The 17,353-nt window shown below is 45.1% G+C and overlaps 1 protein-coding gene across 1 annotated transcript; it reads right to left on the bottom strand.

Moving 5' to 3' along the window:
- Positions 1-6,884: 6,884 nt before the first annotated feature.
- Positions 6,885-7,820, bottom strand: LOC136610352 (olfactory receptor 5V1-like). Its single transcript, XM_066589584.1, has one exon. It carries the CDS (start codon positions 7,818-7,820, stop codon positions 6,885-6,887), a length of 936 nt encoding a protein of 311 aa, XP_066445681.1.
- Between the last annotated feature and the right edge of the window lie 9,533 nt (positions 7,821-17,353).

Below are 17,353 nucleotides of genomic sequence, written 5' to 3'. Positions count from 1 at the left end.
GGGACTTCCGGCAACAGTTTCAAGAGCTGTCAGTGGGTGAGGAGGTCGATGATGATGAGACACAGTTGTCTATCTGAGAGGTAGTAGTAAGGGCAGTAAGTCCGAGGGAGGAGAGCACAGAGGATTCAGAGGAAGAGCCGCTGGACGATGAGGTGACTGACCCCACCTGGTTCGCTAATCCAACTGAGGAGAGGTCTTCAGAGGGGGAGGCAAGTGCAGCAGCAGGACAAGTTGGAAGAGGCAATGGAGTCGGCAGGGGTAGAGGCAGGGCCTGAGCGAAGAATCCCCCAACTGTTTCCCAAAGCACCCCCTCGCGCCAAGCCACCCTGCAGAGGCCTAAGTCTTCAAAGGTGTGGATGTTTTTCAGTGAGAGCGCGGACGACCGACGAACTGTGGTGTGCAACCTGTGTCACGCCAAGATCAGCCGGGGAGCCACCACTACCAGCCTCACCACCACCAGTATGCGCAGACATATGATGGCCAAGCACCCCACAAGGTGGGACGAAGGCCGTTCACCGCCTCCGGGTCGCACCACTGCCTCTTCCCCTGTGGCCTGCTGAGAAGTTTGCTGCAAGGCATAAAGGTCGACGCCTTTCGGTTGGAACAGGAGACGGGGGATGACAGTATGTCGCTTGATAGCCAGAAGATCCTCATGTCTATATCTCAGCGCGTTTTGGAGGAGGAGGAGGGGGAGGAGCAGGAGGAGGAGTAGGAGTAGGAGCAGAAGGAGGGGGAAGTGACAGCTGGGCACACTGCAGAGGGTACCCATGCTGCTTGCCTCTCATCTGTTCAGCGTGTATTGGCTGTGGAGGAGGAGGATCCTGAATGTCATCTTGCTAGCGAGGACAGCCATGTCTTGCATACTGGCACCCTGGCACACATGGCTGACTTCATCTTAGGCTACATTTATCGTGACCCTCGCGTTAGATGCATTCTGGCCAACACGGATTACTGGGTGTACACCCTTCTCAACCCACGTTACAAGGAGAACCTTTCGACTCTCATTCCCGAAGAGGAAAGAGGTACGAAAGTGATGCAATACCACAGGGCCCTGGTGGAAAAAGTGATGCTAAACTTCCCATCTGACAGCGCTAGCAGCAGAAGGCGCAGTTCCAAGGGTCAAGTAGCAGGGGAGGCGCGGAGATCAGGCAGCATGTTCAGCACAGGCAGGGGAACACTCTCCAAGGCCTTTTCCAGCTTTATGGCCCCCCAGCAAGACTGCGTCACCACTCCCCAGTCAAGGCTGAGTCGGAGGGAGCACTGTAAGAAGATGGTGAGGGAGTATATAGCCGATCGTACCACCATCCTCCGTGATGCCTCTGCTCCATACAACTATTGGGTGTCAAAGCTGGACACGTGGCACGAACTTGTTCTGTATGCCCTGGAGGTGCTGGCTTGCCCTGCCGCTAGCATCTTGTTAGAGAGGGTGTTTAGTGCAGTTGGGGGAATAATCACGGATAAGCGTACCCGCCTGTCAACTGCCAGTGACGACATGCTTACACTCATAAAAATGAACAAAGCCTGGATTTCCCCAGACTTCTCTTCTCCACCGGCGGAGAGCAGCAGAACCTAAAGATTCTTTTCGCTGCAACCGCAGATAAAAGCACTCTTCTCTATCACCGGAAAAACGGGGCATTTAGCTTTGTCAATCTGTCTCTGATATTAGTCCTCCTCCTGCTACTCCTCCTCCAGAAACAACATGTCATCACGCTGAACTGCCAATTTTTCTGCGGCCCGAAAGGCTTATCTAACAATGTTTTTACAATTTTTAAAAGTTTTAAAAGTATTGATACTCTAACATGAACCAATTTTTCCAACAGGGCTGCCTCCAGGCTTTGTTACAAATTAAGCAACAGCGAGCTGTATATTTCAAAAAATATTTGTGTTTCCCCTGTCCACTCGGTTGATAAATTTTTCAGAGGTACACTTGTACTCTTGGAACACTAATTTTTCGGGCCCACGCCTACACTCTTTTCCAACTAATTTTTCCGGCCTTCGCCTACACTCATGGTACCCCAATGTTTCAGAGATTGGCTTATACGATTACTACAGAAATTTTACTGGGGTCCGTCTGCCTATACTTCTGCTTCAAGATTATTACTGGGGTCTGCCTAAACTGCTGCCACGTAAATGTTACAGGGGTCTGCCTATACTGCTGCTACCTATATGTTACAGGGGTCTGCCTATACTTCTGCCACATAAATGTTACAAGAGTCTGCCTATACTGATGCTACATAAATGTTACAGGGGTCTGCCTATACTTCTGCCACTTAAATGTTACAGGGGTCTGCCTAAACTTCTACAACAGAAATGGTACTGGGGTGTGCCTATACTCCTGCTACCGAAATGTTACAGGGGTCTGCCTATACTTGCGCCACGGAAATGTTAAATGGGTCTGCCTATACTGCTGCTACAAAAATGTTACAGGGGTCTGCCTATAGTGCTGCCACGTAAATGTTACAAGGGTCTGCCTATACTTCTGCCACGTAAATGTTACAGGGGTCTGCCTATACTGCTGCTACGTAAATGTTACAGGGGTCTGCCTATACTTCTGCCACGTAAATGTTACAGGGGTTTGCCTATACTGCTGCTACGTAAATGTTACAGGGGTCTGCCTATACTGCTGCCACTTAAATGTTACAGGGGTCTGCTTATACTGCTGCCACTTAAATGTTACAGGGGTCTGCCTATACTTCTGCTACAAGAATGTTACTGGGGTTTGCCTATACTTCTGCCTCATAAATGTTACAGGGCTCTGCCTATACTGCTGCTCCATAAATGTTACAGGGGTCTGCCTATACATCTGCCACTTAAATGTTACAGGAGTCTGCCTATACTTCTACAACAGAAATGATACTGGGGTCTGCCTATACTCCTGCTACCAAAATGTTGCCCATACTACCACTACAGAAATGGTACTGGGGTCTGCCTGTACTACTGTTTATACTATGGGTGCACACAGACTTCCCAATGCAGTGTCTTACCCATCTGGCCAAAAAGCATTCACTGACTAGGGCATCAATTGTGGGCCAAGGCCAATATGTATTTTCTCTCGTATTACCACAGTTATCGGAGAAACTTGTTTGGGCCACAGAAGAGGAGCGTTACTGCCTTAATGAGACATTCACAGCTGAACTAGCATCGAAGTCCACCTCATACCTGCGATTGCTGAGGGTTTGTGCAGAGGCTTATGTCCTCGGCGCAGTGAAAGTCTGCCGTTTTTGGGCACTTTGATTTCTTTATGTGTACCGTCTTTAAGTTCCTTGGACCCACCCATGGTGTGGGTGCACACAGACTTCCCATAGCAGTGTTTTACCTGTCTGGCACAAATACACTGACTGACTTGGGTAGGGTGCAGAGTGCAGATGGCTTTCCCCTTGTGGTGTCGATTGAGCTATCCGACACCAACACAGAATGAAGAGTGTGAGGGGACCCAGATTGCCCATTGCTATGTAACTCGCGGCACCTTGGGTCACACAAGATGGAGGCTGGGAACAAGCTTGACCCTGGGCCCGCTTTCGTGAAGATCGAACGTCAATTTCTCATCAATTCTCAACAGCATTGTGGGCTATCGCCCACCCCTTTCGAAGAGGGTTGCTGCCTGGCCCTGCCAACCCTCTGCAGTGTGTGCCTCTGGTTCCTCCTCATCGCAGACGCACTTGGAAACAGACATGAGGGTGGTGTAGCTATGAAGCGAGTGTGTGGTATGAGGGCAGCTGAAGGCTGGGCAGGGAAACTTTTGTGTGCGCTGTGGATGCAGGGTTGTGCAGCATGTAACCCAGGAGAAGAGGCAGCAGTGATTGTGCTTGGTTGCAGGTATTGTGGTGCCTTGCTAAGGTGTGCCTTGCTAATGAGGGTTTGTGCAAAGTAAAAATTGTTATGTGGGGGCAGACTCTTGCCCCTATTTTGGCTTAATAGTGGGACCTGGGAGCCTAAGATGCAGCCCTGCATGCTGCCCCTGCCCTGCCCTATCCGTTTCTGTGGTGTTTCCATGGATTTTGGATGTTTTCTGGTTTTTCACAAGTGAAGACCTATCCGAAGCATCAGTCATATACAAAAATGCTCGAGTCGCCCATTGACTTCAATGGGGTTCGTTACTTGAAATGAGCTCTCAAGCATTATGAAAAGTTCAACTCGAGCAATGAGCACCTGAGCATTTTGGTGCTCGCTCATCTCTGATAACAACCATTCACAGCGCAGCTTTCATGTAACCTCAGTAGTATAAGATATAACAACCAGTTACAGTGCAGCTTTCATGCGACCTCAGCAGTTTAGAAATCAACAACCAATCACAGTGCAGCTTTTATGTTAACTTAGCAGTATAAGAAAAAGCAACCAATCAAATCACAGCTTTCATGTAACCTCATTAGTATAAAAAGTAGCAACCAATCACAGCGCAGCTTTCATGTTACCTCAGCAGTATACAAAAATAACAACCAATCACGGCGCAGCTTTTTGTTCCCTCAGCAGTATAAGCAATAGCAACCAATCAGAGCACAGCTTTCATGTTACCCCAGCAGTATAAGAAATAGCAAAAAATCACAGCACAGCTTTCATGTTACCCCAGCAGTATAAGAAAGAGCAATCAATCACAGAACAGCTTTTATGTTCCCTCAGCAGTATAATATATAACAACCAATCACAGCACAGCTTTCATGCTACCTCAGCAGTTTAGAAATCCACAACCAATCACAGTGCAGCTTTCATGTTAACTTAGCAGTATAAGAAATAGCAACCAATCATATAACAGCTTTCATGTAACCTCATTAGTATAAGTAGCAACCAATCACAGCACAGCTTTCATCATACCTCAGCCATATAAGAAATAACCAATCACAGCGCAGCTTTCATGTTACCTCAGCAGTATAATATATAACAACCAATCACAGCGCAGCTTTCATGTTACCTCAGCAGTATAGGAAATAGCAACCAATCACAGCGAAGCTCTCATTTTACCTCAGCATTCCCAATATCCAGCAATTGTCTTGCGAAACGTTCGGCGGATGCATCATTTTGTAGTTGAACACGCATCCCGTTGGTCGTAATGCCTTTTTCCTTCATGCTTGAGATGGAAATCGAACGATCTACGTCTGGGAGGCATAACTTTTTACGATTCTCGCACGCGCGCCACCTATCGTAGGATAGATGTACTATGCCAGAAACGGTCACAGGAGTGTATTCAACAGTTTCCCAAAGTTTCATGGCGATCGGATGAACGGTGTAGTAATGCATAAAGGACAAACAGACAGACAGACATACATTCATATATATCAACAGGTATCATATCTACAAGATTACTTGGTTTCTCTTACTGTGAACAATCACAATTATGATTCCGAATGACTTCTAAGAAAACACATTCATTTCCATGCAGGACATCTCCAATCATTAAGGCCGCCTGCACACAGGATTTCCGCCACTGAAAGCCTGCATAGGAGTGCATTAAAATACGTACTCCTATACAGACGTCCGCGGTTTGGCCTCACGAAATATCGCGCGGCAAACAAACCGCGGCATGTCCTATTTCTGTGCGGGGCGGCCGCTGGCTCCGGTCTGCGCATGCGCCGGCGGCCCGGCAGCCGGCACATGAAAGAGCCGGGGCCGCCGGGCGTGGGTGTGTACGCGCTCCTCCCTGCAGGCGCTGGGGTCGGGTCCCGTGGCGAGAATCCTCACCGCCGGATCTGACCCGCTCGTCTGCAGGCAGCCTAAAGGGTCAGGGTCACTAATAAAGTCATCATTCAGTGTTGGTTTCCCTCGTAATATTCTAAAGCGCTACTTAACCCTTTACAATTTACTGTCTGACCTCTAAAGACATTCTGATTGAAGTCTGTACAACTCCAATGTCGGAAGACGTCTGGCAAGGTATTCTTATTGTAGGTTACTGACCGCTCTGTTGTCGGGGGCCTCTCCAGCATGTCACATACCACAGTACTGGCTCTGGCCAGCAGATGGTGCTATTGTATAATGGCAGAAAGAGAAAGCCCCCTAGGAAACCCTGAATTCAAAATTGGATTGCAAAGGGTTAATAACAACTGTTACTAAAGGTATCTATAAAACTGGTGAATATATCTCTGGACACATTGTAGTCAGAATTAATAATCTAATATAAATAAGTCTACATTCTTTTTCTTGCACCACACTTTGACCACTTTGCTTTAACTTTGGTGGCTCACCGGTGCCGTGAAATCATCAAATGTGAGTTTAATACGTTCAGAGACCTATCATGTGGGTCAAAAGTTACAATGTTACGTCTATGCGTGTGTGCGCTGCTGTGCTTCAGGCATGCGCTGGAATGAGTGAAGCATTGCTAAGCAACACAGCATACACTGCCCAACCAAAAGCAACAGAGAGGGAGAAAGTGATAGACAGAAAGAGAGATAGATAATGAGAAAAAGAGAGAGCAATAAATAGAGAGAGCTATAGAGAGACAGACAGAAAAAGACCAATAGAAAAACAGACAGAGAGAGCAATAGAGAAACACATAGAGAGACTGTAGAGAGACAAATAGAGAGATAAAGAGAGTCAGAGTGATACAGAGACAGAAATAATGAGAGAAACGGAGAGAGACAGTGAAAGAGTCAGATAGATAGTCAGACAGAGAGAGACAAGCAGAGAGCGAGACTGACAATGAGAGAGACGGACAAACAGAGAAGAGACAGAGAGAAAGACAGACAAACAGAGACCTGTAGGCTTTTTTATATTAGATATCAGCTCCAAATACAAAGTGACACTCTAAATAATCATCTAACCAAGCAGTTCACAACCACCACTTTCGAAACATTTTATGTTCACGTAGCGAACATCGGGTCAATCTAGTTCCATAAATATCCCATTCTTTTACCAATCAATTTAAAAATCTCATTATACAACATTTTATTGGTATTTCACCAGATCACATGCTTATGAATTGTTTCATGTACGGCTTTCTTAATGTCTTTATTCCGCAGACTGTATATAATGGGGTTGATCAAAGGAGTAAACACAGTATATAGCAGAGATAGGATTTTGGTAACAGTGAGAGTTTGGCCTATTTTTGGAACAACATAAACAGTGAACAGAGTCCCATAGAATATAGAGACCACAATGAGGTGGGAGCTACAGGTGGAGAAGGCTTTATGTCTACCAGTATTGGATTGGATCCTTAAGATTGCTACAACAATACAAGTATAAGACACTACAATGACCGTGGTTGGAATGAAGACAATTGGAATAGCTAGTAAGTAAATCTCCAAGTGAATAATAAAGGTGTTAGAACAGGACAGTTCTAGTAGGGGGACAATGTCACAGAATAAATGATCAATTATACTCGGTCCACAAAAACTGATCCTTGCTATTGTTACAGTATAAATCAAAATAATACAAAATCCAAACAACCAACAGAGGATGCTCAATAGTGCACAAAATACATGTGTCATAAGAGAAGTGTAATGGAATGGATTGCATATGGCCACATATCTGTCATAAGACATCACAGCGAGAAGAAAACATTCAATCACTTCTGGAGCACATAAAAAATACAACTGAGTCATGCAATGAATAAAAGTAATGGCCCCCCCATTATTCAGTAGGATGTGGAGCAAGTTGGGAACAATATCTGTGATCACTAACATATCACTGATGGACAGTTGTGAGATGAAGAAGTACATTGGGGTGTGGAGAGTCTTGCTGGTGGACACCAGGGTGATGATGAGGAGGTTCCCACATATTGTGCCAAAATAAGCCACAAAGAAAAGACAAAACAAGAAAATTTTCGAAAATTGGCTATTTTGAAATCCTAAAAGGAAAAACTCAGTGACTGCAGTCAGATTGTTCTCCTGCATACTGAACAAATAATAGTTACTGTGTAAAAAACTGAAAGCAACATCATAAAATAACTAGCAGGTTACAAAGACTTAAAAATATATTATTTTTATTTCTAAATCTATTGTAATATGCTCTGTATATTTAAATAGAAGAAATTATGAAAAAGCAAATTGTTAAGAAATTTTGGTCACTGACATATAATACAGAAGTGTCCTAAAATTGCTAACAGTAAAATCATTTAGTTGTATACTGTCAATGATGAATCCTTTCCTTTTCTAACTAATTACTAGAGATGAGTGAACCTACTCATTTCGAGTAATTACTCGATCGAGCACCGCGATTTTCGAGTACTTCCGTACTCGGGTGAAAAGATTCAGTTTGAGAGGCATCTTAAGCAGACATGATTATATATTATTACACAGATGTTGCTAACAATACTTACATCTTATGTTTTTGTTATTTGCTTTCATTTTCAGATATTTGTCTTACTTTTTATGAATCTCAATTTTTCTGTAAAGAAATGTATTCCAGTGGAAACAGATAACATCAGATCCATGTTGTTGGCTTGTCAGACATGTGAAAATAAACTGTAAAGGCATCAAGTCTCCATATTTATATACTGAAATAAAACAAGGTGTTACGTGAAAGAAGTCTTGGGGGCCCTTTTGCTATCATCTCCTGAGACCTTTTTGTTTGAGGTAATTAAGGAATATAAATATATAAAACTATAATTAGCAGCTTGTTTTTAAGAAAATCCAAATCTAATCATTTGTTTCAAAATTTGTATTGCAAAAGTAATTATAATTCTTTAGATCTGGTGGAGTTAAAACAAGAGTTGCATGCGACTACACCCTTTAAATAAATCAGACAACACATGCTGAATCTACTCAAAGGGTAAAGTAGCAGTCCGAGCTTCTGGAGCTGTACCATCATACTTTATAATAATAAGAAGTGGGTATGACAAAACATACAGAAATGGGTAGGAGAAGGGGAGGGATGAAAAAAATTACATAATCAAGGTATATAATTGCATACATTCTTGGCTACAAAAGTATATTCTTACACTAGAACAGTACTTTGGCGCAAACAAGCTTACATTTGGTGGTGACAATTCTAGATTTCATAAGAGCTGGACAATATATGCCCACACCATGAATTAAAGACAGGAAATTCTTGTAAAAATAATATAAGAAGAAGGGTGGGCATTGCCTAGCAGACAAAGCCAAAAGACGGCTTCCCTGCACCTCAGAGGCGCTCCTCACCGGCACTGGAGCCCTCCCTGAGCCACACAGAGCAGTTAGAGAGGTCCCGCGGCCTCATTGTAGCCTTTTTTTACGTTCTGGGCCTAGGCGGACGGAAAGGCAAGGGACAAAATTAGCGGTTGGTCTCGAGCGGCTCTCCCAGCAACACGATACACTACACAGAGAGGCTACAGGGTCCCTGGGGACAGGGCAGAAGGTGAGATCCCCCAGAGACAGGCCCATACCCTGATACTGGCAGCCTTGAGCTACGTGGGAGGCCTAAGCAGAGACCAGTTAGGGTGTGAGAGGCACTTGTCACAGCCCATTCAGAGAATATAGCAGAAGGGGTTTCCCAACAGGTTGCCCCCTTTGCCCCATTAAGCCCAGGAGAAAGGAGGTCCAGAGGTTCGGATACATTTATACCACCCAGGGCCTGTATTAATCTAAAAACTTCTCCTTGCCCACAAATGCTGAGCTGCCTGCGGGGGAGACCTGGGCATCTATTTCCCTGTCTTGTTTTAGGTCAGTATGGTCCAGAAAAATGTCAGAACCTCACCAGCAAAGACACTCGCTCTGACAAATCTTGCCCACCTTCCTTCACCTTACCAACCATGGTATAGATGCTGCTTAGGAACAGGATACAGGTAATGCACAACGAAAACTCCTCGCATCACGAGAGGGAACCACATAAATCTACAGAACATCCCAAAATGGTGAAACCCAACAAAGAAAGAAACAAAGACCTCCTTGATACGCCAAAACCCTCTAAGAGCCAAGCAGATTTGACAGCTACTTAAAGAAAAAGCATGCTTCACCCACTGCGCAAAAGATTAAAGCCTCACACAACAACCCGCAGGAGCAAGATTTAGAGGACTCAAATATGGAGTGCGCATCAGCCAGTTAGGAACAGGCTGAAGATCAAGATCGTAATCCAATCTCACGTTCCTTTATCAAATAGATCCTCGCACAGTCACTTTCTACAGTAATGAAGGAACTGGCGGTCATAAAATCTGACATGAAGCAAATAGGCCACAGAGTAGAAGCCCAGGAAAACACACAACATAACCTGTTCTAGCACAGCATTTCGACACAAGCTAATCTAATAGCTCAGCAAGGACATCTGAAACATGCCATGATTATGTTGGAGGACCAGGAGAACAGGAGCCGAAGCAAAAACTTTAGGTTTCGTGGCCTTCTAGTCGCTGTTGGGAGACACGAGTGCAGAAACCATCATCACCGAACGCATTCAGAGAGCCTTGCGCCCTAAACCCTCTGCCTCGGAGCCTCCCAGGGATGTCATTTGTGGCCTTTTGAGTTACATTGATACCTCCGCCATATTTCAAAAAGCGAGAGAGACCCAGAATGTCAGCTTTGATGGCTCCAAAATCAACTTGTTTCAGGATGTCTCCAAGCACATTAAGCAAGAGGCGCATCCTCAAACCTCTAATGGATGCCTTCAAAGCCAAAAAGACCCCCATAAGATGGCTTTTTCTCTTTGGTCTGGCAATCTTCAAGGATGACAATCAAATCACTATTAGATCTCCTGCTGACTTAAACAGACCCCCGGAGAAGCTGGATATCCCACCTATCAACATCCTGTTATGGTTGCAAATCTACCTCAACAATAAATTCTTAGTGCTTCCACCACCAGAAGAATGGAAGCTTCGAACTAAGTTTAAGTCTCCCAAGAACAAATAGTCAACTAGAATTCAGGAACATTCATGGTTAAATATGTTCTTTTGTTTTCTTTCTTTCTTCTTTTCGCAAGACAAAGCAGACAAGACCCCTGAATTGAATGATTTGTTACAATCTTGATTGGTACTTGGTCCTTATGCAAATGTAGTGCAATCATGAGTTATCCATGTAATGCACCCACACACCACTTAGAATGCAATGTATGGTATGCATGCCTGCGGCCCTCCCAGCTCCTGGCCACACTGCTGGCTCCTTGCATTTGGGAGCATTCTTGCAGCTGGTGGTGGGGGTAGGCCCGGGTGGGTTCCCAGCACGCACTTTCATTTCTCTCCCTTGGCTTAATTTATATGTATTGTGTGCGTGGCTGGGGGCCCTTCCAGCTCCTGCTCACACTGCTGGCTCCTTGCATGCAAGCGCTTGCTCGCGGCTGGTGGCGGTGGGCCCTGGGTGGATTTCCAGCACACACTTTCATTTCCCGCCCTTTGCTGGGGGTTAGCCTGCTTCCTGCCTGTGCAGTTGGCCCTTGTATATGAGCTATCACTCATGGCTGGCTGTGGGGTAAGACCTGGGGTCGATTGCTGGATCATATCTGCACCCCCTTTCTAACGCTTTTGTACCATTTCTGCAATAAATGACATGCATAGTTCGGTGTTCTCCCAGCTCCTGCCTCTGCCACTGGCCCCCTGCATGTGGGGGATGGCCTGCAGTGGGGGTGAGGCCAGGGTGGACACCCAGCGCACACCTAGTGTTGCGTGGCTGGGTTGTCCCCCTAGCTTCTGTCCACGTGGTGAGCCCCATGCATAGGAGCAGTTGCTCTTGGCCGCATGTGGGGGTGGGCCCTGGGGCGGATTTCCAGCACATATCTTCATCCCACGCCTCACACTTTATAAACATTGCTGCGGTGTATGACACGTGTGGCTGGGGGTTTTTGCCAGCTATCGCCAGTGCTGCCTACCCTGTGGGTGGGGGATGGCTCATAGCCAACTGAGGGGCACCGGGTGGGCTTTGGGTTACATCATACCCTGCGCCTTTGTACCATGCATACAGCTGCATACCTATATTGTAGCTCACAAAGCCCCATAGACCTCACAAAAATGCCATAGAAGTGGACCTTATAAATATGGCCTCACTTCTCCCATAGAGGATTTTGCAAGCTTTCCCCACTAGAGTATTCTGGCTGTTTGAGATGTTCTGCGATTTTGGCCTCTTGGTCCTCCCTGGGCGTAGCAGCGATATGTTATGCTAGCAAGATATGACCGGCAACATATTGGGAGACACCGGGACATCTCCTGAGTCCCCTCTGTTGGACAATGCCAGAAGTAATTTGCTTGGGGGCTGCAGAAGGCCACAAACTTGATCATTAGCCTGCAGTGTCCTATGAACTTAACAAATATCATTTTTACCCTTAGTATCTGTGATTTGTGCGAGTTTGAAGCACAAAGCGGTGCACCCCTCCACCACCACCACCAAGCCCAGTTTGATGCAAACCATCCGGCTCTAAATTGAGTTTCAACCTACAGCAAAACCTACAAAACACTTATGTCATAAGATTTAGTACCTTCTCAGCTTCATTAACCTTTAAAACCATATTTTGGAAGTTACCTATTTTGTATAGAAGTCGTTCTCTCTTTCCCTCCTTACCAGTCGTCATTCTTCTAGGCCTATCTGGAGACAAACTATTCTGTGACCTGCATATTCCTGATTACTGTGGCCAACATTAAATGCACGTCCCTCAATGCAAAAGGGATGAACACTCCCCCAAAAAGGTACCAAATATTTAATATCATGAAGAAACTTAAATCGGATATAATATTTCTCCAGGAAGCATACTTCTTGACCCACTACTTGACAGTACTTCCAAAGCTTTCTTGATTTTATTAAAGAGCCTAAACAGGCTCAGGAGCATACTTATGGACCTAAACCTTAGAGACTCATGGAGAACTCTCCATCCCAACACAAAAGATTTCATTTTTCATTCCCAAGTCCATGCCAAATTGACTATTTCTTGATATTAGACAAATAGATTATGGCCCTTGTAGATGCGGAGATTGGCATAATCACCATGTCAGATCAATTGCCAATTACTCTGACAATATCTATTCCCAGCCTCCCCATCAGAGAATGGATGTGGTGCTTAAACAACACACTTCTAGAAGATAATAGACATACTCCTCTTTTATCTAACAAATTTGAAGAATTTTTTGAACTTAACAAATCTCCAAAGATTTCCCCTTCCACGCTCTGGTAAACCCATAAGGCATTTATAAGAGGAGAATGAATTGAACTCTGGGCTAGGGTTAAGAAATTAAGGGAGAAATAACTTGACTTCACTTCTAGTCCAAATATTCAGTCTTGAAAAACGTTGTAAATTATTGATGCAATATAAATAAATTAAAGGACTTATTAAATACAAAATCAGCACATATGCTCTTCTAAGTTTAAAATTTATGCACATGGGGACAAAGGTACCAAAGCAACGTCTAGACTAATTAAGAAAAAAGAGAAAAAAACATTTGTAAAGTTAAAACAGCAACTGGATATACACTGACCTAAACATCAGAAATTGCCACTGAATTTAAAATATATTACGAAACCCTATAAAAATTAGGCAAAAAAGACGGAACCAATCCTACCACATCAGACTCCTCCCCACCACCTCATTCCCAGACTCCCTACACCTCCCCACACTCTCATCAGAGGAAAGAGAGCAGCTATTAAAACCATTCACAATTCAGGAAGTGACTAGAGTACCCATATCTATACCCAATGGCAAAAACCCTGATTCGGATGGATTCCCTGTGAATTACTACGAAAAGTTCCCAGTAATCCTACTTCCACACTTTGTTATACTTTGCAATTCACTAATGGCAGGAGGACAACTGCCCAAACAAGCCCAAGAAGCATATATAACACTGATTCTGAAAGAAGGGAAAGATCACGGACAATGTAGTAATCATCACCCCATATCCTTATTAAATACAGATCTCAAGCTTTGCGCAAAACTCATTCCCCCTGTATCTACCCCTTCCTTCCCAAACTGATACACCCTGATCAAGTTTGTTTCATTCCTGGCAGAGAAGGAAAACATAACACATCCCGTCTGATCCATGCAACCCACTACACAAAGACTAAAAAACAACCACTCATCCTCCTGGGCACTGACGACGAAAAGGCTTTTGATAGGGTCAACTGAAATTATATGGAAGCACTACAGCGCAAATTTGACTTTCCACCACAAATAATAGCTGTCATTTTCATGCTTTATTCCTCTCGCTCAGCAAGAATCCTAATAAATGGTACACTCTCAAAGCATTTTATAATTATCAACGGCACCAGACAGGGGTACCCTCTCTCACCAACTCTCTTTGTCTTGGTGATGGAGACACTCCTCCAAAAATTTAGACAGTCACTTGACATGAAAGGTTTGAAAATATGAGACATCACACACAACCGCAGCATTTGCACATGATCTGTTAATAATAACAAACCCCAAGAGAGCCTTCCCTGCACTGTTAGATATCTTCAACACCTATGGTAAAATCTAATTTTAAAATCAACTATAACAAATCCGAAACACTAAATGTAAGTGTCCCTACGCGGCTCCTAGGCACAGTGAAACATCTCTCACCCTTCAATTGGCTCACCTCTGGGATCAAGTACCTAGGTATTACATTGTGTGCAGGCCCATCTTGCTTATTTAAACTCAATTAATCAAAAAAGCCCAGGACCAGCTAAAACACCTGAACATCCCTTATATCTCCTGGATTGGCAGAAAAATCTAGTTGTATCCCATATTATGCAACTATCCTTTACACTCTTCAAGCTGTCCTTATCCCTATCCCCAAATCACTTTTCCAAAAATTGTGTCAGCTCCTCAGTGTTTACTGAAATAATCACAAACCGCGCCTAGCATCTGCCTACCTAACCCAAAAGAAACAACAAGATGGATTTTGCCTTCCAGATGCTCAAAATTACCATAGGGCAATATATATTGTCAGATGGATCTTCTTGATTGACCCGACCACAAACCTCCAATCGTTCCGAATGGAAAAAGATCTCCTAAACACAGAGGACTACTGTCTCCTCTGTTCTAACCAAAAAATACAAACACATAACAAGTTAATAAGCCCAGTCACTCATGCGACAATCAAGGTAATAAGAGAATTACGTCAAAAGGCAACAGGGTCCGATAAACTCTCCCCTAGCTTCCCTAATATCCTTCATTATGGGGAAAAAAAGCTTTACCAGTGTCCCACATCTGGAATAAAATGTCTATAACAATTCATGACATCCTAATGGGTCCCCAAATAACTAAATTAGAGCAAATTGAACCCCTTATCCTTTGCCAGCATGCACAGACTCGGTCCTTGCCTCCACCAGGTTAACCCAAAGTGCCATCAGGGAGATGTAGTGTCCCTCCCTGCCAGCACTTGTCCACGTGTCAGTGATTACGTAGACCTTCCCAATAACTGCGTTCCGTGACACGTGCTGGTGTAGGGCGGGATTGCACAACCGGAAAAATAGTGGCGACTGGGGACAGAGTAGTGAGGGACTGCCGCCGCAAGGAGGTTGCGGAAAGCCTCAGTTTCTACAGCCTATATGGCAGCATCTCCAGATCTGTGGCTTTCGCCGCTGAACCTCCAACCAGGCATGGTCGTGTGTGATAATGCGTGTAACCTGGTGGTGGCTCTGCAGCTTGGTAGATTAACACACATGCCATGCTGGCCTACAAGTTCAATCTGGTGGTTCAGCGCTTTCTTAAAAACTACCCCATTTTTTCTGAGTTGCTCAGCAATGTGTGTCACGTCTACGCACATTTCAGAAAGTCCACCACAGATGCTGCCACCCTCAGGACACTGCAACAGCGCTTCCAGCTGCCAGTTTACTGATTGTTGGGCGACGTGCCCACATGCTGGAATTCAACGTCGCACATGTTGGTCAGGGTTTACGAGCAGTGTAGAGCCATTGTTAAATACCAGCTGCAACATGCCCGTCGGAGTGGTAGTCAGCCTCCGCACTTCTTCACACAAGAGTGGGCATGGATGTCTGACATCTGTCAGGAGTTAGGAAACTTTGAAGAGTCAACACAAATGGTGAGCAGCCATTATCAGCATAACCATCCTGCTGCTTTGCCTGCTGAGAAGGTCACTGCTAAGCATTAAGGCCGATGCTTTGCGGATAGTCCAGGAGATGGGGGATGACCATACGTCGCTTGATAGCCAGACCACCCTCAGGTCTATTTTTCAGCGCGTATTGAAGGAGGAGGAGAGGAAAGAGACTGCTGCACACTGCAGAGGGTAGCCATGCTATTTTCTTCACATCTGTTCAGCATGTATGGGCTGAAGAGGAGGAGGAGGAGACTGAGTGTCATCCTCCTAGTGAGGACAGCGATGTGTTGCATACTGGGACTCTGGCACACATGATTGACTTCATGTTAAGCTCCCGTTCCCATGACCCTTGCATTAGATGCATTCTGGCCAACACGGATTACTGGGTGTTCACCCTTCTACACCCACGGTATAAGGAGAATCTTTCCACTCTCATTCCCGATGAGGAAAAGAGTACGAGAGTGATGCAATACCACAAGCCCTTGTGGAAAAAAAGATTCTAAACTTCCCATCTGACAACTCTAGCGGTAGAGGACGTAGTTCAGTGGGCCAACTAGCAGGGGAGACAAGGGGAACAGGCAGTATGTCCAGCGTAGGCAGGGAAACACTCTCCAATGCCTTTTCCAGTTTTATGGCACCCCAGCAGACTGTTTCACCACTCCCCAGTCTAGGCTGAGTAGGAAGGAACAATGTAAAAAGATGGTGAGAACATAGCCAACTGTACCAACATCCTCCATGATCCCTCTGCTCCATACAGCTATTGATTGTCAAATCTGGACACGTGGCACGAACTTGCTCTGTACACCTTGGAAGTGCTGGTCTGCTCTGGCGCTAGCATGCTATCAGAGAGGGTGTTTAGTGCTGCTGGGGGGATTATCACGGATAAGATTACCAACCTGTCAAACGCCAGCGCCAACAGGCTTACACGTATTAAGATGAACAAAGCCTGGATTTCCCCAGACTTTTCTTTTCCTCCTGTGGAAAGCAGCTTAACATAAAGTATCTTTAAGCTGAAACTGGAGAACCACTCACCCTGTATCACCCCCAAAAAGGATAGAAGTAGCTTGGCCTATCCGTATCTGATCCTCCTCCTCCTAAAACCAGCATCCCAGCAAGCTGAACAACCAATTCTTCAGAGGGCCAAAAGGCTTTGTAAAACTAATTTTTTTCGGAGGGCTGCCCTCAAAATGTCTAAGCAATTTTTTCTGAGGGCCGACTCCAGGTTCTCGCCCCCCAATTTTGAAGAGGTTCACCACTAGAGTTTAGCAAACGTACTGGCTCTAGCTTCATATGCCCACAAATGTATCCCAGTGCAATGTCCAGCTATCTGACACCGAGACAGAATGAATTGTCCTGATTTGGCCACTCTTATTTCTTCAAAGTACATGCTGTCTTTCCCTGGGGCACTGGTTAAAAAGCCCTTCGGGTGAGGTAGGGGCTGGGACAGGCAGCAGCTTGCCTGTTGTTGGACCGCCACTTGGATCCCATTAAGCAAGTACGAGTTCT

This window comes from Eleutherodactylus coqui, chromosome 2, assembly GCF_035609145.1.
Source record: "Eleutherodactylus coqui strain aEleCoq1 chromosome 2, aEleCoq1.hap1, whole genome shotgun sequence".
In the NCBI taxonomy this organism is placed as follows: domain Eukaryota; kingdom Metazoa; phylum Chordata; class Amphibia; order Anura; family Eleutherodactylidae; genus Eleutherodactylus; species Eleutherodactylus coqui.
The sequence above is the reverse complement of the archived record's forward strand: the minus strand, read 5'-3'. Positions and strand labels throughout refer to the sequence as shown.